This window comes from Mustela putorius, unplaced genomic scaffold, assembly GCF_011764305.1.
Source record: "Mustela putorius furo isolate JIRA1106 unplaced genomic scaffold, ASM1176430v1.1 tig00000228_pilon_pilon_pilon, whole genome shotgun sequence".
Taxonomy (NCBI): Eukaryota; Metazoa; Chordata; class Mammalia; order Carnivora; family Mustelidae; genus Mustela; species Mustela putorius.
In genome coordinates, this window is record NW_025421322.1 from 22,298,751 (window position 1) to 22,323,191 (window position 24,441).

General features: G+C 38.0%; 1 protein-coding gene across 2 annotated transcripts in view; it reads left to right on the top strand.

The window, feature by feature from the left end:
- The window catches only part of COL14A1 (collagen type XIV alpha 1 chain), a 218,535-nt gene that overhangs the window by 128,989 nt on the left and 65,105 nt on the right, over window positions 1–24,441 (top strand). For both annotated transcript variants that reach the window (XM_004743496.3, XM_004743494.3), the window contains exons 32-36: window positions 2,692–2,834; window positions 5,503–5,612; window positions 9,035–9,193; window positions 18,265–18,342; window positions 21,335–21,421. In XM_004743496.3, coding sequence (XP_004743553.2) covers window positions 2,692–2,834; window positions 5,503–5,612; window positions 9,035–9,193; window positions 18,265–18,342; window positions 21,335–21,421 — 577 coding nt within the window. The remainder of the gene's footprint in view (window positions 1–2,691; window positions 2,835–5,502; window positions 5,613–9,034; window positions 9,194–18,264; window positions 18,343–21,334; window positions 21,422–24,441) is intronic.

Genomic DNA, 24,441 nt, shown 5'->3' on the forward strand with positions numbered 1-24,441 from the left:
GACCTCTATTAATAATGTAAAATATTTGCTGTTATAGGTGAAGCTTCATTTTCTAGAAAATTGTTGAAAATGCCTTTGACCTGTAGAATATATGTGCTTTTAGATAAAGCCAACACCTGCTGTGAACTTTTAGCAGGTTTTCTTTTTCCACAGTCTAGGGATGAATATTAAAATGGATATTTGAAAAACCTTCTATGGAGTCCTAGCCAAAAATGAGAATTGCCAAAGGGAAAATCCTCTCTTACCCCCGCCCCCCCGAAATGAATGGCTGGTCCAGTGCACAACACCATCCACCTTGCAAAACCCATTCACTGGCTCCCAGCCCTCATCTTAATCCACCCAATCCCCAGCATTTGACACAGTTGCTCACTTCCTCCTCCTGGATTCACTCTCCTTCCTGGGCTTCTGGGGCACACACTCTTTTTAAGCTTCTGCCTACATTACTGGCTTAATGCAGCATTGAAAATAAAATGCTGCCTCCTCTTCTTGCCTCCACTTCTTCATGCTGGAGGGATTAGGCCTGGATCCTTAACATTCTTGTTTCCTTGTCTATACCTACTCCCTGGTGATCTTTTGAGTAGTGTTCAGCATTGTCTATGCTAGAATTTAAGCGCTTCTACAAACATGCCAATGATTCCTAAATTTGTATTTCAAATCCAGACCCATTTCCCCATAGCTAGACTAGCATATCTCATTGTGTGTTAGACATCTTGCTTGGATATCTAAAGAGGCTTTCCAAACTGTGCATGTTCAAGAGTATGCTGACCTTTGCTTCCCAACCAGCTTCATGTACAACCTTTTCCATCTTACTGACAACTACATCCAACTAGTTTCTCAGGCAAAAAAATTTGACTATTGCTGTCATGTCCCACATCTACTTTCCCAAGGAATACTGTTGTCTAAGCCTTCTCACCGTCCCCCCGGCTTTCACCCACCATGGGGCACTGTCATCTCTTCCCAAGCTCATTGCCCCAGGCTTCTAATGGGTCTTCCTGCTCAGACCTTTGCCTTTCCAGAGTCTATTCTCCAAATAGAAGTCAGAGTGATTCGTTGAACATGTTAATGATGTCACTCCAAAATCCGACAATGATTCCCCATTCCCCTTGCATTAAAAGTCAAAACTCTTGAATGGACCATAGGCTCTACATTATTGGCACCTATCATCTCTTTGACTTCACCTCTTATCTCCTTCAGTCCATTCTCCAGACATACTAGGAGTATGTCTTTGGTGTCTTTGTACTAGCTGGATGTCTTTGTCTTTTCTGAGGTTTCCTTTAAATGTAACCTTCCCAATAAACCTTTGCTCAGGTGGAACCCTCTCAATGAGCTTCTAATTGAAACCAGTGATGATGACTTCAATTAATACTGCAAAATAGTACATTCTAACATTCCCAGTCCCCATCGAACTGCTCTATTTTTCTTGCTTTCTTTTTTTAATGGCATGTTTACCCTCTGATACACTGTATAATTCATCCTGCTAGAATTTAAGTGCTTCTACAAGAATAGGAGCATTGTTGGTTTTATTCGCAGATGTATTTATTACAATGTCTGGCACGTAGTAGGCACATAATAAATATTTGTTGAATGAGTAGATGAACTAATGCATAAATAAACAAAATGAATGAAATATTTTTAATCTATGCAAATCAAAATTTCATTTTCAAATTCATGCTGAATTCCCATGGTCCCAAATTTATCCACTTACTAACAATTATGGAGCTCCTATGTATGAAAAGGGCTATATTTGTTGCTTTGGGGGAAAATTTAGAAGTTTGTAAGTGATCCGCTTAATTGTTAAACAGAGATAAGATGGTATAACAGGCTCAGTTCCTCCAAGGCAGATTCAGAGGTGGAGATGAGTGTTGGAGGAAGCTGCTGTGGGTGTGCTCTCCTGGAACAGAAGGAGGCGAGATGAGACGAAGGAGAAAAGTCAAGCCATGAAACAATCTCACTGAAAGTCTAGGTGGTCCACATACAGGAGCTCTGAAAATGAAGCTGCCTCCATTGGAATGAGAGGCTCTGGTCTTCATATACCCTTAAAGACCAGTCCTTGAAAACAGGTGCCATAAAATAAGTTGACATGACCTAGGGAGAGCCCTTCCTTCTGCAGAGCAGTGTCCGATGGGAGTTGGTATTTGAGAGCTGTCTACAGACATCACTCCCAGCAGCAGGAGTAATATATTCTCAACTCTTAAAGATAGATCTAGATGGCCCATCCCAGCACAAAGCACAGACAGAAATGCAACTAACTACAACCTATAGTAGAAAGTGACAATGTCAAGTTTTATAGAAAGACTTCAGATAAACACTATTTGTAATACCAAAACTTTTGAAATAACTTGAATGTTTGAGAAGAAGTGAATGGTTAGACAAATTATGCAATAGCCAAACAAGAAAAGATTGAGCAAACATTAAATATCATACTTTTAAAAATACTTAAGGAAATGGTGCTAAGAAAAGAAAAGGGGAAACATTATATAAATGGGAGAAATACTTACAGACATTCTTTAAAAACTGGAGGGAAATGTAGTGCATCAAAACAGTGGTCATCTCTGGATAAATTTAATAGTCTTCTGTTATTTTTTTTCTATTTTTCAAATCTTATAATTAAAGTGTATTTGCTTTTATAATCAGATCAAAAACTTTTTTGAAAGGGATGCAATGAAGTGTTACTTTCTTTACATTTTTCAGATATTTGCATCCAGAAGGATTGCCCTCTGACTACACAGTGAGTTTTCTGTTCCGGATTCTTCCTGACACTCCAGAGGAGCCATTTGCTCTTTGGGAGATTTTAAATAAAAATTCTGACCCATTGGTTGGAGTCATTTTAGATAGTAAGTATATTCATTTATATGTTTCCACACATATGTATGAGTAATATGTAGGGCATGGCATCTTGCCTGTTTTGTGTACACTAGACCGTTGAACAACATGGGTGTGACATGCATGAGTCCACTTCTACAAGGATTGTTGTTGTTGTTGATAAATGTGGTTATTAGTAGTTAGGATTTGGGGCATTAGAAGTTACATGTAGATTTTCAGTATTTGGGGTGTTGGTGCCCTTAACCCTCACATTGTTCAAGGGTCAACTATATATTGTAGAATAGCTCATTTATCTTGAGCCATGAGTATATACTAGCAATAAATTATGTAATAGTTGTTTCATTCATCCATTCACTCGTTCTTTTAGACCATGTTGGTTGAGTTTCTACTACATGCCACTACTAGGCTCCGAGACTCAGCACTGGGCAAGGCAGAAGGAGACAATTACTGACATAGTAAAGATGGCAAGAAGAACAAAGTTGATGGTGGGAGGAGTCAGGAGGGTCACTGGGAGGGGAGGGACTAGAATCATTTTTTGCACATGGATATGATAAATGTAAGATTTTTCTTTTGGGGTCCTTGACCCAGTTCCAGTGTGTATGCTGGGGGGTGTAAGGAGGGCAGGAAATTTTACACATAATACCAGGCAGTTCTCAGATACCAGTGGGATACTGAGAATTCAATTCAATTCTAATACTGTCTACCCAGAGATAGCATCAGATCCCATAGATTAAGGGTTCAGTACCATAAGCCTGTGCGCCCCCCTCCCACCACCCTTTAGACTCCAGTTGCAAGCCTGACTGTTACCCATGTTTCTGACTGACTGGTTATAAATTTGAGGTTCAAAAAAAAAAAATCAGTCAGTCAGAGGTTCCTACAAGCTGTTCCTTGGGCTCCATTAATTTGCTAGAATGGCTCACAAAATTTAGGAAACATTTCATTTGCTAAATTACTGCTTTATTATAAAAGGAAGTAATTCAGGAGAGCCACCTAGAAAAGATGCATAAGGCATCTTATGCATTTTATGTGAAGAGGCACAGAGGGCCATCTCTCTCCAGGCAAACCACCCTTCCTAATCTCCATGTATTCAGTACCCCAAAAGCTCTCTGAACCCCATTTTTGGTTTTTTTATTGAGGCTTTATTAAATAAGCATGAGTCATTCAGTTATTGGTCATTGGCAACTGAACTGAATCTCTAGCTACTCTCCACTCCCTAGAAGTAGGGGAAAGAACGGGGACTGAAAGTTCCAGCCCTCTAATCACAGGGTTGGTTCCCTTGGCAACCAGTCCTCCGCACTTAGCTTGCCTAAGGGATTTCTAAAAGTTACCTTATCAACATAACAAAAAACATCTTTATAGCTCTTATCACAGAAAATATCAAGTGTTTTAGGAGCTGTGAGGGACCAACACCAAATATGTGTTTTTCATATGTATTTGAATAGCCAAATATATATTTCTCATAAATTATAATATCACAACATATATATATTTACCCATTATATTTGATATATAATATATATATAATATACATATATTCCTTATTCTAAACCTCTTATCACCTTTTTTGTTTAAGATTTCAATCAAGCTAGGAACCAAAATGCAGTGGTTATTGTTAGATGCTCACTCACATATTTGGATAAGGAATGTATTTAAGCTTACCTCCGACCAGTATTTGTAAAAGGACTTTTCAGTACATGGAAATGAATCAACAACTAAATATGATATTGTGAAAACATTTTGCATCCATCCTGAAACTAAGGGAAAGCTGTAGATTAAAAGGGTATAAATAATTAACTCCATATTCACATGGGACTTGAAAACAAAGAAATCTCTCAAGATGAGGAAGACTAGTTTATTCCCAGGGCACCTGGGTGGCTCAGTGGGTTAAGCGTCCAACTCTTGGTTTTGGCTTAGGTCAGGATCTCAGGGGGTGGGGCCCCACACCAGGCTCCATGCTCAGCAGGGAGTCTGCTTCTGTCTCTCCCTCTGCCCGCCCCACTCACACTCTCACACTCTCCTGTGCATGCTCTCTCTCTAAAATGAATAAATAAAATCTTAAAAATAAAAAAATAAAAGGACTAGCCTATTCCCTTTGAAATCACAGTGAATAATTAAATTGTAACTTGGGACTTAATTAGTGAAAAAATATTCCTTTTTTTTTCTTTTTTGTAATTTCTTGTCTTAAAGATTAGGAAGATTCATTCTACTTGTGGATTTAGTTTGTTCGTAATACGAGTCATATTAGGATATCATTTGGGGGGTGGTGTAAGTTGCATGTCTTGGAAAGTTGGCTGCTCCAGGGGTAAATAAAGCAAAGAGTTCGGTTTCTAGATCTTAAGATATGATTAGCTTTATTCTCCTTTTTTGTTCTGCTTCTACTCCCAGCTTTAGACAACCATGTCCTGGGAGGGTGTTGGGGATGGGAGTATAAGCAAGGACACAGGGGAAGAATAGGCGTAGGGTCCTTACTTCACTAGCATCACCACATGGTTGAGTCAGTTAGTTGGCCAACCAAAAGCCTGGAGCAACCCAAGGACTAGAGATCATTTCCTTACTGAATCATCACTTTGCTCTAAACACAGCCTTAAATCAAAGGATGCACTATTCTGTCTTGAAGTTTATAAAAATTGTTTACCCATTATAACACTTTCTAAACTGTTTTTATTTTCCTTTGATTAGATGGTGGTAAAACCTTAACATATTTCAACTATGACTACAGTGGGGATTTTCAAACGGTTACTTTTGAAGGACCTGAAATCAGGAAAATTTTCCACGGTAGCTTTCACAAGGTGAGTAATCCCTTATATATGTATATTCCTTATTCTGTTTGCTATGTGCAAAGTAACAGAGGTGTTCATTCTTTATTCTATTTGCTGTGGGCCAAGCAACAGAGAAGTGTTAAATAAATCCCAAAGAGCTTTGGGTTTCATATTTCAGTGGGAGTAAGAATTCTCTGTGGGCTTCTTCCAAATTGGTAGTTCTAAGATGTGACCACAAAGTGTGCATTTTTACCAGGTTCCCCAAGAGATGTTGATGGAAGTGGTCCAGGTCTACACTTTAAGGAAAAGTGTAGTAGAGGATACTGCATTACAAGGAGGACAGTTGTTAATTTGCTACCTTATGTGTGATGCGGAATGGATTGCTGGTCTACCCTGTCACCAGTGCAGATGAAAGCACAATAAACCAAGTCATGTTAGTTTGTAGAAGACAGTTTGTGCTGATATATTTATACACATTTATATGTATATTTATTTATACATATCTATATGTATAAATTTATATATTTGTATATGTATATGTATACATACACATACATATATGTATACATATTTATACATATACATATATGTGTGTGTATATATATATATACACACAACCCATCACTACCATTTTAAAAGTAACTCGGAGGAGGAATTTTGTGAAACCTCACTGTAATTTTTATTTCTACCTGGTATTTGTGATAGAACTCTGTTCCTTGTGACTTCATATCTCTGAAACACTTAGTATTGGTCCTCACTAGAGTAGTCATGGTTCATTCCAACATAGACTTTCCTTTGTGTTTAGCAAATGATCCCACTGATCTCTGGGCTGTTAAGTAAAGCAAGCTCCAAGGCTGCAGGTAGAATAGAGCATTTGCAGGCCGTGCTGCACAAACCTTGCACTTGACCTTCCCTTCTGCATGTCGAGTGAAGGAAGGGATGTTGCAGAGCAATCTTCAACTGGGCTTCTGTCTCCTGACATAGAACATGGTCAAGTCCATCTAATTCACATAGGGTTGCTACTCTGGGGTGAATACCCTACCTGCATAAGAACAACTGTATACCAAGATTCCCAATCTTTGGGGCACAAGAAAAGTTACATACAAAAATTTTGTTGTTGTTTAATAGGACTGGACAACCAGAAGTATAACGTCTTAAAACCACTAGGTACACTCAGAGATTTATTAGTTCATGGTTCAAAATAGTTCCATTAGCATCTCTTTGTGGCGATATTGTCATTCACTCACCAACTTCCTCTTGTCTTGAAACAATTCTTTCTTGGCTAAGCAGAGTCTATTGCAGAGTAGTCAAGAAAAATTATAAGGGAGAAGTGAGAGTCCATAAGTGTAAAAAACACATTGCCATCATAACATAAACTTGTGATTCTCATTCTGAAGAATCATTTATGAGTCTTAGGTGAATGTTAAGCTTAAAGATCTGAAAAGTAAGAGTCATTAAAAACCTGGTGTTAAATTTATAAAAACCTTCTAGTGTTTTAAAGTGATTTTTAAAAAGCCTTCCTCTACTCTTTTCAGTATTGTTGACAAAACCAAATAGCCAAACAAGCCGAAAAGAAAAGGTTTATCATGTAGTAAACTACTCCATTAATAGCTCTACTAATATTGATGCAAATTCGATGTATAGAGATCAGATTTGATTTACCGTTTTTCAATTGGCTTTAATTTCTACACTTTGGATATGAAGTGTGGCCCCAAGACCAAAAAGTTGATAATGATATAAACATATCCTTAAATGCAATTGAAGAAGCAAAATATTTTTGAAAAGGTTTCAATGTCTCCTGTTGTAAAGCAAAAGATATTGACAAGAAAAAAAAAAAAAAAAAACCTGAATGATCTCCTCACAGGTTAATTGTTCTTAAAGCATGAAGTTTATATACGAGGTTGTCTAACACCCAGTATGAAAATTCCTGTAATTTGTCATCATGAAAAGTATTCCAAGTTTCAGAAGCATACAAGAGTCAAATTAGATCCCTCTGAATGATTGTAAGAGAGATGTTAGTAGGAAGGAAATAATGTGGGAGATTTTCTCCAGCAGCCTTTTTCCACTTGAATAATGATTTAAGTCCTCTTCACAGAAAAAAGAATTCTTAGGAACTTCTACTGTTGACTTAAATTATTTTTATCATGATTTAACATAAATGAAACTTTAAGTAAAAATTGATATACATCCTTATGCTTTCAGTTCCTATGCAACTATGAAACAAAAATAAAGATTGAATAAAACCCATAAAGTTAATGGGGCACCTGGGTGGCTCAGTTGGTTAAGGGTCTGACTCTTGGTTTCAGCTCAGGTCATGATCTTAGGGTCCTGAGATCCAGCCCCACGTCAGACTTCCCGCTCGGTGGGGAGTCTGCTACACCACTCCTTCCTCCTCTGCCACTCCTCCTGCTCATGCACTCTCTCTCTAAAATAAATAAATCTTTTAAAAAATTAAGTTAAAAATAACAGTATTTTAATATGAAAGATGACATTTCACTGATATTCGACCTCTGCTCACAAATACAAGTGCAGTACTAGCTGCTGTAACTCCCCTAACTGCTGGCTAGTACTTTTTTTTCTTTGAACTAGCCTACTTTCCCTATGTAGGTATTTGTAACTCTTTTTGCTTTCTCTTATTGTGAAATCGTTATTTGCCTATTAATTCCACTCTTTTAAGCTCACTAAAAAAGGGCTTCCATAAAAGAAATGTTCATGAGGCAAACACCATCATAAATTGAGACATATATATAAGCACTGAAATTTCATGGCATAACTTGCTTCCAATGTGGTTCATTTAGAATATACTTACCTTCAACTCTTAACTCTGGAATAATGCACATTTTTACAAATCCTCACAGAGACTATGTAGACTCCTGAATATATTATCTTAGACACACAGATTCTGGAAATTTCACATGGAGAACACTGCGCCACACGTTAAGCCAAAGAACTTCAGTTCTTTTGGACCTGGAGTCACCAGAAGGCATTCCTCCTTCCCTTTCAGATTCTAGATCTCCTCTTTTCATTTTAAATTAAGTAAATATTATCAAAATGCGGCTTGCCAACACCTGGCAGCTAACTTTTGCTGGTAAATCCATTAGCGTTTTTTATTTTAATTTGTTTGTGTCCATCTTAATGTGCATTCAGAAGAGGCATAAGCAGGTGTGCCAATCCTCTCCTTTCTGGGTGTTGCTGCTTTAGATGAAGGCTAGATTGTGGGTCCTTTCAGAGTAATTGTAAAGAAAGTTTGAAGTAAATAAAAATAGGCGTACTACCCGACTGTGGGACAATCATGGTGGCGGTAAATGTAGAAACTCTCTCTTGTAGCAAAATGCATAGTGACAGATCTCCTTCTCTTGTCTGCTTTTTTGTGACGGGTCATGCAATCACATAAGGATGATTAATATTTCCTCCTACTTCCTATCTCCTAAAGCATCTTTACTTTTACCCAGATACACATCGTTGTCAGCAAGACTTTGGTCCAAGTGGTCATTGACTGCAAGCATGTGGCTGAGAAGGCAATAAATGCTTCAGCTAATATCACGTCGGATGGTGTTGAAGTCCTGGGGAGAATGGTCAGATCAAGGGGACCAAATGGAAACTCTGCACCAGTAAGTAGATAAATAAGTGGAGCTGTGTTGTCATTATAGAAAAAAAAGAGTTTTCCAAGGGACAAATTTGGTAAGAGAATGGATGCATAGATAGATGGGTGGATGATTGGATGATGGCTGGTTGGATGGATGGATGGATGGATGGATGGATGGTTGGCTGGCTGGATAAATAACAGCCTCCTTAAGTGAAATAAAATATACATTCAAAGTTCTTGGCTGTATACTTCTAATATATTACAGTGAGAACACTCTGAGAATTAGACTAGTTTGTTTTCTAAAGGCATTTAAAAATGCAAATAGTAAAATACTTATCAAACTGTTTATGGCATAAAAGGTCTGCTAACAGAGTCAAAACAATAAATCAGAACTCTAAGCAAATATAAATTCATGCAAAATATGTGACCATTATACATTAGTATACCCAGGAAATTTATGTAAGTTTCTCATTTGAGTTAGGTTTGGGTATTTTTAAACTAGATTTTTGTTATTGCTAATGTGAAGTGGACCCTTTAATCATAAGTTATTTAAGTAACAAATCATTCTAAGATAATACATTTTTCATTATATAACATAGAATTTAAGACAAGGAGACTTCCAAGTGGCAAAGGAATCACATTCTTTTCTCTCATTACCCACAAAAAAAGAATAGTGTACACAAGCTTTTGTTTTAACACCATGTGTTCACAGCTAATTAGCAATGTTCTCTAATTTGAGTCATTCCATAATTAGAACCAATTAGCCCAGGGGGCATTTTATTCTTGTAAGCAATTCCAACTATTTTAATGAACATTTCTATGTAATAGAATCATCAGGTTAATTATGAGTCACTATTACTGTCTTGTGCTTTCTAGATCTGTAGCAGTAGCAAGCTATGTGGAACTAGAGAATGCCTTGATGGTTCTGAGTCTTTTTAAGCTGGAGATCACTTTGTACAAATGAAATATTCTAGTATGTCAAATAAATAAATATTAAATATAAATATTAAAACAGACCCATGCTAATGGAATGGGAGAGAGGACATGGAGCTGTAGGTTACCCCACCCTCCAAAGGTCCCTAAGAGAGCTTCAAGGAGCACAGTTCTAATTCCGCTAATCTAGCATGACCCATTCACTTTATATACCAGCAAACAGTCCCAGAGTGGGAAAGGGAAGTACTTTGAGACATTTCACTATTTAGTGGCATTTTTGTTTTTGGTAAAAATACAAGGAAATCCTTATACACAGGGGATCATTCATGCTTTCAGACCTTGATAGATAGGTGCTAATTAATTTAACACTTAGCTCTGATGTAGCTTTTATTTCTACTTACCTTTGGAGAACCATGAATTAGATGTTTGGAAAGAGAGGGTATGAAAGCTATGGAAGGCTGTCTTGTTTTCAGTTATGGTAAGGGATTTTTAAGAATGTTTACATTATAACACTTTCAAGAGGATGGTGCCAAAAACGAAGAAAGAAGCCCCTTTTCCTGCCAAAGCCAAAGATTTGAAGGCCAAGAAAGTGGCATTGAAAGGTGTACACACACACACACACACACACACACACAGCACACACACAAAAGATCCACATGTACCTACCTTCTGAGGACCCAAGGCGCTGCCTTTCAGCAAACAGCCCAAGTATCCTGGAAAGAGCACTGCTAGAAGAAACAAGTTTGACCATTGATGACCACTATGCCATTATCAGGTTTCCTCTGACCACCAAGTCAGCCATAAAGAAAATAGAAGACAACAGAGTTGTCTTCATTGTATGTATTAAAGCCAACCAGTACTAGGTCAAGTGGGCTGTGAAGAAGCTCTATGACATTGTTGTGGCCAAGGTCAGCACCTTGATCAATGCCAGTGGAGAGAAGAATGCATACGTTTCACTGGTTCCTGACTATAATGCTTTGAATGTTGCCGACAAAATTGGGATCACCAAACTGACTCCAGCGGCTAAATTTAAATATAAATTTTTTCACTACACACACACAAAAGAATGTTTACATGATATTGAGGAGTTGCCAACTCTTAATGTTTTGTATTTCATGCTGAGTAAGAAACACACCATCTTCTCCTCCACAGAAGAGACTTTTATGATAGCATACTCCAGAATTTATAAGGCTCCATAATTAGCAAACTAGGGATATTATCTTGTAGGGATAAATGGACGTATATAGATGGCGGCCTCGATGGATGAATGAATAGGCTCCAATGTCAGAAAGAAACGATTCTAGGTGTTTGAGATTCTGGGGCCAAATCACTTAGTAGTATTATTATTTATTTATTTTAGAGATAAGGCACATAAAATCTGGGACACTTTGTAGCATTTGATGAAGAGCAGGTGTTACTAAAGGTTGTCAGTACTACCTTCTCTGTTACTAAAGGTTGTCAGTACTACCTAACCTGTTCTAAACCTCTAATGCTTAACACTTGATTATTTGTGGCCATCTATTATTTTCTCGCTCTTCTGCATATGTACATTTTACCTCTCTAGCCAGAGTATAAATCCCTTAAATTAGAAGTCAGGTCATGGTCTCCATTTACTACTGCCTCCTTCTATCCCACATCACAGTATCTAATACATTCAGAGGAACAGGCCAAGTTCTCAAGAAACACTTGATGGAAATTAAATAGAATGTCATCTGTTTAAATTTTATCTTGTCTTTTCTTAAAATGTTGTTTTGTATATATTGTATTCCATACAGGGCATTGATAATAGACTAGTTATATACATCCTACCTTCCCTAAGTATAGTTTGTATTTTAAAATCAGTTTTATAATTATATTAATTATGTTTCAAAGTATACTTTTTGTAATAATGGTACTCCAAATATATGACCAATGAAATATCGTAGAATTTATTTCTGAAAGCAAAAGTGCCTGTAGGCTTTAAGTCTACCGGTAATAAATCTTTACTTTGTGACATGAAGGAAAAGCAATTAAACAGAGCATTCTCTGTCATAACTTCCAGCCAGTAGTAGACAAAGGGGAATTTATAGAAGTCCATAATTAAAGAGTTCTTTGTAAGGCTACTAAGAAAAAAGTTGTGGCTTTTGTTAGACTCTAGAAGTCTACAAAGGATTGCTAAACGGATTTTTAGTCTGCCCACTTATTGAAGAATTTGATTACGTTGAAATGGATAATATTAGATTAGATCTCAAGAATGTGATTGGAAACTCACTTGCTCTCTTGGGTTATTAACTGTTTGAGTGCAAAACAAGAGAGACACTTCAGTCTTCAGTTTTCAATTTAGAAGTTACTAACTGGTAACATAATCTTGATTTATATCTGTACCCCAATACTGAGCAAAAGGGAGCATGTATTGTGCAAGTTTGGGATTATTTCAGGAGGAGTAATTACCATATAAGAGGAGTTTACAGGTCAACATTCCTTGGAAAATTCAGCAATGGTTAAAAAAAATGCCAGATGATGGGAAAACTCTAAATATACAGTCCTTAAAGAAAACAGATTCTTTTTAAACCAAAGTTGAGTGGAGGAGAGATTAATGGATTGGGGATACAGAACCTGTAATATCCAAATTGTTCACATTTGTAATAAAAACAACTTGTGTTCAGTAATGTGAGATTTTGATAGACAGTGAAGAGTCCTTAGTGGGACTCAACTAGTAAGTTGGCTTAATTGAGCCGTCAAAACATACAAGGGCAGAAACTTAATGAATGTGCTTCTCTTTTCTGTTCTTCTTTCTCCTAAGAAGTTTCTTCTACCTTTTCTGATACCTGGTGAAATTATAATGGGGCCAGAGACAATCCTAGAAATATTTTGAGCTTCTGGTATGTGATCATGTTCTTAGCATCTTTCTTCCCCCTTTTCAAATCTAACCATTTTATGATTATCCAATTGACTTTTGTCTGGTCCTCTGTTACAGAAAGAAAGACAATTGCAAGTTATGTTATAGAGTTTATAATAACATAACTTACTGAGTTTAAGCTTTTATGTAGGAATCAAGAGTAGACTAATCAATGATACTGTAGAAACCAGTGTTTTTAAACTATATGAAAATGATCATGTTTTCCTATGAATTATATATTTTAATCCTTAAAATTTTAATAGTAGCAACATTTATTTATTTGTCTTGTTCAATCTTCCAATAACCATAGGAAGAGATACTTGTATTATCCCCCACTTTATAGATTCAGAAACTGAGACTTGAAGAAGCTAGAGAGCTATCCCTTTCAAAAAGTGAGGAAAATAAGAGACTGTATCTGACTTGCACAGGGAAATCTGCCTACTATGCTAAGCTCTCGTCCGCTGGTCAGGCTGATCATTAAGGAACGTAAAGCAGAGAAGGGAGTTTGGTCTGTGCCTAGGACCTGTCTGTTCACTGACATGTTCAGAGGTTCACCATAATTTCAGTTTTGACCCTGAAAGTAAAAGCAATCAAAACGGCCCCCACAAAGTATGGCTCCACGGAAACATTTTAATGACTACCAGTGGAAACCATTGGGTACCATTGTTGTACCGATGGGTACAAGAGCTATTAATTTTCATCTCCTCATTGAATTAGTGCCATTATGGTTTCCCTTAAATTCAATAAATTGATTGAGATCAAATAAAAACACCATGTTCACTAGCTGGGAAGGGGTAGTGCTTGATAAACCTTAGCTTTGAGATTTAGTTAGTAAAAATTAAACAGCAAAATAAAGTAGAGGGTGGTCAGCATCCTCTCTCCAGTGTTCCTGCACCATGTAAATCTCTCTAAATATTTTTATAATTTTTGGTATAGCTTGACCTCAAACTACAAGTTAGTTATGCTATGCTGGAGAAAAATCAGAGGGTAAAATGTGGTAATGAGGGGAAAATGCAATCAGGCTACATTTTTATGCCCATTCACAGATCACAGTGACTCGACTGATGAGAAATATTTTAATCTTATTTTCGTGCTGACATTTGACCTCACATGACTTGCCTTTTGTGTTACACCCAGACCAAAATGTCCAATAATGAAAAACGAGCCTTTGTAATTGGCTAAGCATTCCCTTGGAAGGCATTAGATAAGGTGAAAGTGAGGGCTTACATATCTTTTCTCTCCTTTTGTCTCATCTTTTTCTCTCATCCTTTTCTCTCGCCCTCTTTTTCACACATCTATTTTTTTATAAAGTTATGGGACCAGCACGCTTCCGCTGCGTGACTCTGCTTTTTTTATAAAGTTAGAAGAAAAGAAATTACAAGAAGTAAAAGGGGCTGACTCTTGTTTATTTTGAAACACATCATCTTGCATTTTCAGGCACTCAAATATAAAATCTTTTGAAATGTCTGTACCATTTCTTTCATAATAGCCCTACAAATTTGTATGTCATTGCTTTTGGAATAAAATTCAGGGTTTTTTTTTTTTAATCAATCCTCAGAAATGTGCCTTGGAAAGAAGTCCTGAAATAAAGGCTGAGGAATCTAAGCTATTACAAATGCAAAACAATTATGAATAAATTTGTTGTACTCACACACGCAGACACAAAAGACTGCTGACTTCATCAAACTTGAAAAAAGAAAAGACAGCAGACAGCCCACAAGCATTCCTCAAACAGTAGTACTGGCTTCATTCAGCACTTAGTGGGCTATTCTACCCCCTTGAATAGTAAAATGAACTCCAAAAGATCCCAAACTTCTGTTCAATGGGGCAGAAGTTTAGCCAAAGGTGTGTATGTAGACATCATAGGGTTATAGGTGATTAGGTAGTGAATGTTTATTCGAATGTTTATTCAAGAATGCCTGATCCTTACTGGGGCTAATGGAAGTCCTTTCCTTTACGTACATCTTTCCATTCAATAAAGTACTTTTACACTGAGGGCTCTATTCAGAAATGGGGAATTTCTTAATGGATGAATGACTTAGATTGAACTGAATGTATCCAATACGGTCATAATGGGCCCCATTTAATAAATGCTCTGAGACAAATGGCATTGTAAAGTTTGTTAGGCTGGGGTATCCGCATTTTGAACATTAGACCAAAGATCCTTTCACTTCAAAATGGATCACAAGAAAATGAAATGTGGAAGGAAAGAAAGAAAGAAAGAGAGAGAGAAAGAGAGAAAGAAAGAGAGAAAGAAAGAGAAAGAAAGAAAGAAAGAAAGAAAGAAAGAAAGAAAGAAAGAAAGAAAGAAAGAGAAATGAAACGTGTTGTTCAAATTCCAACCAGAACTCCACTTTCAACGTGGGCTTACTTTTCTTAGGCAATTCCTTTCCAGGTCCTGATCTGCAGAATGGGGTTGGCATTAGTTATAATACCCCTTAGTGGTGATCTAAAGATGACATGATACAGGTGAAGGCCTTAAGACAATGCCTGGCACATAGTAGTTTTCCAGCAAATGCCCACTGCAATTGTTGTCTTTATTTGCTTAGATTTTTCTCAAAGTATTAAACAGATAGGATCATTGTGGAAACAAACTACTGTTCTATTTCTGCCCTCAGCACACATGGCTTTGATTTAGATTAGACTCTTCTGGCCTTTGTATTATATTCTTCTGTACCTTAAGGAATTCAATAATGGAAGAGCTGTACCTGCTCCATTCAAATAATATTTAGAGGTGCCTGGGGGGCTCAGTTGGTTAAGCATCCAACTTTAGACGTGGTTCAGGTTGTGATCTCGGATTGTGAGATTGAGCCCTGTGTTGGGCTTTACGCTCCGCAGAGAGTCTGCTTGTCCCTCTTCCTGTCCTCCTCCCCCTGCTCGCTCGCTCTCTCTCTCAAATAAATAAATAAATAAAATCTTTAAATAATAATACCTATTGTTTATAATAACTATATTCTAGGCATTGTTATACATATCTTCGTACATTGACTCATTTTACTGTTATAGCTCCTATTATTACACTCATAAATAGCTATTATTAAAGAGCTAGCTGCTATTATTATCCTAATTTTACAGATGCAGAAAACTAGGATCTGAGCTCATTACATAATTTGTTCAAAATGACTTAGCTTGTGAGTGGAGGATCCGAGGCTTAACAAGGCGGTCTAGCTCCATAGCCTCCTAACCCCATGGTCCTTGAAATACTTTTGTTGCTATTGATCATAAACATCAGTGTTCCTTTAAACTATTTTAATTTGAAAAACCTATTTTTTTTCTTGGTCCAAAAACCTTAAAAACTGGATTTTTTAAATTTATTTTTTATTTTCAGCATAACAGTATTAATTATTTTTGCACCACACCCAGTGCTCCATGCAATCCGTGCCCTCTCTAATACCCACCACCTGGTACCCCGACCTCTCACCCCCGCCCCTTCAAAACCCTCTGATTGTTTTTCAGAGTCCATAGTCTCTCATGGTTCAGCTCCCTTTCCAATTCCCCCAACTCCCTTCTCCTCTCTATCTCCCCTTGTCCTCCATGCTATTTGTTATGCTCCACAAATAAGTGAAACCATAGGATAATTGACTCTCTCTGCTTAACTTATTTCACTCAGCAAAACTGGATTTTTTAATGATCATGATTTTTGTTTTACTGTTGCTCTCCAGAGAGCAACATACCTTTGGATCCTACCCTTTTGGAGTTTTTCTTTAATCTGGAGAAAAAAGAGCAGCGAGCCATGCACATATTTCTTCAAACACCAATAGTTGTCTTAAAAAAAAGCCCATCAAAAAAACTGCGATGCCTTGATCCATAGATCTGCTTTCAAAACTTAAGCTTTACTTTATCAATCTTGCAAAACTCACTTGGGAAAGGAGATTTGCAACAAAGCACAGTTCTTATGTATTGCAAGAGAAAGCCTGGTTTTATTCCCCTTACTGTCATTTAGAGCAGGCTATTCTGTGATACTGCCTGCATTGTGAGTAACTATTTTGCAGTACTTTCTACTTGGGCATTTTCATTTTCATCCATGGGACCCCTGCCAGGGATGAGTTGTATTTCTTCGGGGAAAATAAGGTACCTGGAGAGTTTCTAGCACTTGCTGAAAACACTACCCACTGAAGAAAGGTGCTAGATTCAAAATGAAAAAATGTCATCCTTCTCCCAGCTTTGTAATAATTGGTGACATGCATAATACTTGAAAATCATATTGGAATAAATATATTGTCAGAAATGGCTGGGTCATGAAGCTAATGTTAGCCCTTAATAATATTACAGTGATGTTTCTGTGTATTTTAAAATGTACGTTGAGTTTTGCCAACATACATGAGTAGAACAAGACTAATATTGATGGCATGATCAATGGCTTAACTAAAAATACAGGGGCGCCTGGGTGGCTCAGCGGGTTAAAGCCTCTGCCTTCAGCTCAGGTCATGATCCCAGGGTCCTGGGATCAAGCCCCACATTGGGCTCTCTGCTCCAGGGGGAGCCTACTTCCTCCTCTCTCTCTGCCTGCCTCTCTGCCTACTTGTGATCTCTGTCTTGTCAAATAAATAAATAAAATCTTTAAAAAAATACACTCAGCACAGAGTCCGATAGTACTATTTGTGAATTTATCACAACACTTACAATGTCGTAAACAGCACTCATGAGGTAGCTCTAGTTCCCAGTAAGATCTTGAGGGCAGGATTTTGGTTTTGTTCATTGTCATGTTCTAAAAGGTGGACGTGGTATCTGGCTTGCACTATATAGTAAAGAAAAATTTGTTGAGTGTGTGCATAAGCGATTGGAGTCAGAATGAACTTGACAAGACTTCGTGAATCCCTACTACCGCCCACATATGACGGGGATACAAAGATGAAGAAGTAGTTCTCTGTCCCTTGAAAAGCTCCCAGTCTAAGGAGGAGCTAATATAAATAATCACACTGTATGGTGGGAGACGTGCCAGAGAAGAGATACATGGAGTGTTGTAGGGTCGCAGATACACTGGTCATGACCATGAGAGCAGAACAGGGCAAGTTTCAACAGAGGAGCTAAGCTCCTTTAGGCAGGGGTGAAAGGGGAAGTTGGAGGCTGGATGGACTAGCTACAGAGTAACTACGGACAAAATGTTGAATCACTGTGTGTCGGAGGAACAAAAATAATTTGATATTGCTGGAATGCCTTTATGTACTGTAAAGTTATGTTACACATGTATGAGTGTTGTATTATGTGATACAGGATATGAAATCATAATTATAGATGGAGTGTGTCTATTTTTTATTGAATGACAATTTTGTTTTAAATTACAGTTCCAGTTACAGATGTTTGATATTATCTGTTCCCCATCATGGGCCGATAGAGACAAATGCTGTGAACTTCCAGGCCTGGTAAGAATTCTCTTTTTATTAGTAGGTCTGTTCTTTATTGAGATGTTTTAAAGTTTTATGTAATTTTCTCTGAAAATTGAATGCTATTTCATAAAACCCATAACGAGCTAACTCACTGTGATGATGATAAAAATCAGAAGAGGTTAAGAAAGAGGCATATCTGACGTCAGCAGGGCACACTGACATGCGTAGAGGGAGCTGCACACCTCCAGGGGGTGCCGTCTACAGAGGGTCCAGAGGTTCTCAAACTTCCTGGTTCAGGAAACATGTGGTGTTGCAATAATTTTTTCCATAGTACCCCCAAGCCAAAAGAAATGCTGAACAATTCCATATATGAATCCATTAGGTCCAAAAATCTTAAGTGTTTATACACTAATAACTCAGTAGCCTTGTGAAAAAATAAGACACATGAATTGAAAGAAGAAAGCGGTATTGTTATTTTATTCTTATATAACCACAACTACTCACTATTGGGATGAGGATGGTTCTACCTGGAGTACCCAATTTTTCATATCTTAGAATCTGATTGGACATCGCCACCTCTCTTTTTTTTCCCACATTGACTTTTTTCCATGGTACTTGCTTTCCATCATAGAAACTGCCAGAACCCCAGATTTGTAAGTATATGACACCATCAAGAAAATATTTCAGTATCTAATGTTAAGATTATGAGCGACCTTGAGCTACTTGCTGACATGAAGTCCAGTGGGTGCCCAATAAATATTGCTCTTTCTCTTGAGGTTTTAAAATGTTCATGGTGCCCCCGTACGTTTGCTGAGGTGCCCCAGGGCATCTTGGCACACAGTTCTGAAATCGTAGTCATAATCTGTATAATCTATTTGCTGTAACTAGAAAACCAAACTTTTATCATTATTAATACCAAGTATAATTTGGGGAGCTTACCTGTATATATAAAAACAGATTCATATCTTAGCATTCTTAGGGACAGTGGCTGAATGGATGATGCTGTTATGGTTGGAGAGTAGTCATGTCTCGATAAGTAAACTTGAAGAATAGGCATGGAGCAGTCCAATAAAGTCCAAGAGACTGGCCTTGTGAACCTTACACCAGATCACACCATCGATTGTAGGCATTCAATTCATGGTCACTCTTTTTGAGAAGAAAATACAGTTCACCCTCGAGCAACGTCGGAGTTAGGGGCACCGGCCCCCCTCCCACTCAGGCAAAAATCTGTGTGTGACTTTTGCCTCCCCAAAACTTATCTACCATTGACTGGAAGGAAGCCTTACTGATAACATAATAGTTGATGAACACCTATTTTGCATATCATATGCATTATATACTATATTCTTACACTAAAGAAGGCTAAAGAAAGATGATTTATTAAGAAAATCATATGGAAGAGAAAATACATTCGTAGTACTGTACTGCATTTATTGGGGGAAAAAAAGCCCACGTGTAAGTGGACCAGTGCAGTTCAAACCCAGGTTGTTCAAGAGTGAGCTGTAACTTACTCTTTCTTCATCAAAATTACTTTCCAAGTAAACTCTAATGAAGCATTAAATCAGAGAGACTCTGGGATATTATGCTTAAGCACAGATGGATTGGAATTTGGAAGCAGAAACATTCAGAAGCCCAGGCTGTGTTGAGCAAAATGCGATCCCCACTTTTCCTGGGTAGGACCCAGGCCTGATGAGGGCTTTCCCAGTTATTTCTATCACTGAAGGTGTGACCGTTCCACGGTAGGAAGACATGGATGGAGGGAGAGTAGGCAGCCATGACAAAACCATTATGGAGCCTCTGGTCACAGGAGACCTGGTGTCAGCCTTATTCAGAGACTCTTTGAGGATAGTTTTTCCACTCCAGCTATCCAGATATCAGGCCAGATGTGTTAGCAGGGGGGTTTCCTATAATGAGCTGAAAGAAAGCCTTGACTATTGTCCAACATCAGAGAAAAGTATATACAGGATACCTGGGCCTCCTGATCAACATTTTCTGGTTCCTGTTGTGAACATTTCAGAGATGGAGATTATTTTCCACTTGATCCTTTAATTATCAACCGTCCTCTATTCAGTTCAGCTTTACTTTTCCTCCAGAGTCTTAAGAAGTGAAGCTTATTTTCCCCCTGCCCAACAGGACCAGTGGACCCTATGATCTTCTGCAGTTTCTTGTCCTGGTACAGACTCCTTTTTGGCCAGAGCTTCGAATGGGCTGGTCACAAACTGTGATCGCTCTTGGCTGGCGCTCTGTCTTCGTATCCCAGTAACATACCCAGGGATGTCCAGCCCGATGTTCATTATCTATCTTGTAATGTCATGTGGCCACAAAATTGGGCAAGAGAAGGAAAATGAGCTCTTATCCCACAGCGTTAGGTGGCTACGGTGGTGTTTCCTTACGTTCAACCACAGAACGTGAGTCGTAAGGGAAGTTGCTGCAGGGACTTGACGATGGGTTGAACCACTGTTTTTATTTTGTTTTATGTGTTTCAGATGCAGTTGACTATTCCAACTTGGTTTTTTTTTTTTTAATCCTTTGAAATAGAAGTAAGATGGTTTTCAAGACCTTTAGTTCACCGAGTACTCCTTCTCAAACTGAATAAAATTGTCATCAGAATCTCTTTTACACCCGCTTCTGCCTTCCTTTCTTCACCTCCATCCCTGAACTAATTTTATCAACATCCTTTGGTAACGATGATTATCAATGATTCACCAGACACTCATTCATTTTTCTTTAAGGAAAATATTTTGTGGGCAAGAATATTCTTTGCCTTTCCACACCAATGTTCACTTGAGTGGCTTTTTGTTTTGTTTTGTTTTGTTTTTGTTTTTGTTTTTGTTTTTTTTTGTTTTTTTTTTTTTTTTTTTTTTTTTTTAGTGTTCTAAATCGAAGTGTTTTCTTTGAGCCCATAAAGCCATTTGTATAGCCATTTGCTCCCCGCTGACACACACACACACTTTTGCTCTCTGGCTGTCTCCATGTCTCTGTGAAATAAATAAGTAACAGTTGTGCTATTTTTCTTTTCTCTCTTCAGAGGGATGAGGAGACCTGCCCAGAGCTACCGCATTCCTGCTCCTGTTCTGAAGTCAATACGGGGACTCTGGGGCCAGCAGGCCCACCAGTAAGTCTTGCTTCGTTCAGACTTAAATGTTCTTTAAAAATATTCATAGCTGGGCGCCTGGGTGGCTCAGTGGTTAAGCCGCTGCCTTCGGCTCAGGTCATGATCTCAGGGTCCTGGGATCGAGTCCCGCATCGGGCTCTCTGCTCAGCAGGGAGCCTGCTTCCTCCTCTCTCTCTCTCTGCCTGCCTCTCTGCCTGCTTGTGATTTCTCTCTGTCAAATAAATAAAATAAAATCTTTAAAAAAAAAAAAATAAATAAAAAAAAAATAAATAAAAAAAAAATTTTTTTTAAAAAAAATTTTTTTTAAAATAAAAAAAAAAATAAAAAAAAAAAATAAAAATATTCATAGCTATCACTTGTGTGTCTAATATGTGCTTGCCCCTGTGCTAAACACGTACTTAGTCTTATGAGCAAACCAAAGCAGAGAGATGTTAAGAAACTTGCCTAAAGTGGGGCGCCTGTGTGGCTCAGTGGTTAAGTGTCTGCCTTTGGCTCAGGTTATGTTCCCAAGGTCCTGGGATCCAAGCCCCATATCAGCAGGGAGCCTGCTTCCTCTCCATCTGTGCCCCCCCCCACACACACACACACACTTTTGCTCTCTGGCTGTCTCCATCTCTCTGTCAAATAAATAAATAAATTCTTAAAAAAAAGAAAGAAAGAAAGAAAGAAACTTGCTTAAAGAACACGACTTCTTTTTAAATCCAGATCTCTATGACCCCTATATATGATGTTCTTTGACCTGTATATTATACTGTCTTTCAAATTGTTACATATTTCAAAATGTTCCCTTTAAACTCCTGGGGTCTATGTTCAGTGTGAATGTTTCAAACGTTGGCTCTCTACTTGCACCTGTAAGATTTAAGTACCCTCCCTTTGCCTATTACGTGTTAAAATTGATACATGAAGGAAGGATTTCTTACGTGTTAAAATTGATACATGAAGGAAGGATTTCACCAGGAAAAATACCCTATCTGATCATGAAGTTCTCCACTACTGATGGAAACTTCCTGCAAAATGGGAAGAGAGGGAGATTGGCCCTGTGGGGGCAGAGAGAAGGAGCAGCAAGGAAGGAGGGAGGGAGAGAGAGAAAGAAAATATTTGTAAAATATAAAATGTATATAATTGCACTACCTGACTCTTTGAATTTACCACAATGGACCTTTCCATTTAATGTGTTTAAGTGACATTTTCGATCTGACCTGCTAACCTGGGGGTATGGGTGTTTCCTTAAGGTGATATAGTGGGTCTATGGGTCTATGGTTAGGAAAGGGCAAATGGACCAAGGCAGAAAGACAGAGAAAACAGGGAGAAGAAGTACAAGCAAATAAAGAAATCCAGACCTTGCAGGAGGAATATTCTGATGTCCTACCAGTCCTTGGACACTGGCTGCGCGAGGCAGGTGGGCCCGCCCACTGCGTGCAGTAGACCACACAGGCAGCATGAAGGTTCACTCCAAGTTGCCCCCCCCATTCAGAATTGTACCTCATTTCCTGAACTGACAAAAAGGAAGAGAACCTGCTTGCTGATGTGTCTGAAATGTATCCCAGCAGCCTCTCCTTTGCCTTTGGCATGTAGAACATTCTTTCGAGTGTAGATGTAGAACCCAACTCCTTTTTTTTTTTTTTTTTTTGAACAGAAGACTCTTTATCCCAAAGAAGCCAAAGTGGAATCATGGTAAAAGCATTAAATTTAGCTCTTAAGACTAGACAAGTCTCTGAACTGCTGCAAACCTCCATTTCTCCACATATGTAAACGAACTTACACCTCTCTGTCTTTCTGAGGAATACATAAGATAATATACATATAAGTGTTCTGTGCATTATGAAATATCAGTCAAATCTAAGGATTTGCCTTTAGTTTAATCTTGGAATTGGAAACACAGATTTGCTTTCAATTGTGTATAGCTTGATTTTTTTTTTTCAACCCAAAAGTATGTCTTTGAGGGGCACCTGGGTGGCACAGTCAATTAAGCACCTGACTCTTGGTTTCAGCTCATCTCATGACCTCAGAGTTATGAGATTGAGCCCTTTGTGGTCTCTTCTGTGTTCATGTGCTTTCTCTCTTAAATAAATAAATATAACTTTAAAAAAAAAATAACGGTATGTCTTTGAACTTTATCAGAGGTAATGCGCATTATTCTGTTACATAAACTAGAGATTATTGACCCATGACTGTGGAGAACTTCCTGATTACACTATTATTATAGTGGACATCCTTTTATGTCTCTGCAAACATGAGTGCTCTTATGGTTACACTGAGGATCAGATTTGTTAAAAGATAAGGAGGGTGTATCTTCAGCCTCACGAAGAAACCACTAATTGCCTTTCTATATAGTTGTCCAAGTATCCTCTCCACAGACTCTAGAAAAGGGTCTGGTTTCCCTGCATCTCACCAGCATAGTGGTCTTGCCAGATTTAAGAGCTTTTACTTATCTGATGGGTATAAAACCCTGTGGTGGTTGTTTCATTTTATTCATTCATTTATTTTTCTTGAGAGAAAAAGAGAGAGAATAAGTTGGGGGGAGGGGCAAAGGGAGAGAGAGAGAATCTTAAGCAGACTCCATGCCCAGCACAGGACCAAACTTGGGGCTTGATCTCAAGACCCAGAAATCATGACCCCAGCTGAAATCAAGAGTCAACTGACTGAGCCACCCAGGCGCCCCTGTGATTGTTATTTTAAATAAGAATTTCCCTTTGTGCTAGTAGGATGGAGCAATTTTTCATTTGCCTCTGAGTCATTTGGATTCCTTTCTATATAAATACTTGTTTATAAACTTTTCTAGGATTTTGTGGTACAGAGATTTTTTGATTTTACTTTCTAAGTGGTTTTATATATTCTGGACACAAATCCTTTTTTAATGATATGGTTTACAAATGTCATTTCCTGGCCTGTGGCTTGCTTGTTGTTGTTTATAGGAGTTTTTATTGTCTAGAAATTTTAATGCTGGTGTAGTTAAATTTAATATTTCTGTGAGCTATCATTTTTTATGTTTTCCTTCTTTTTAGCCATGGTTCACTTAG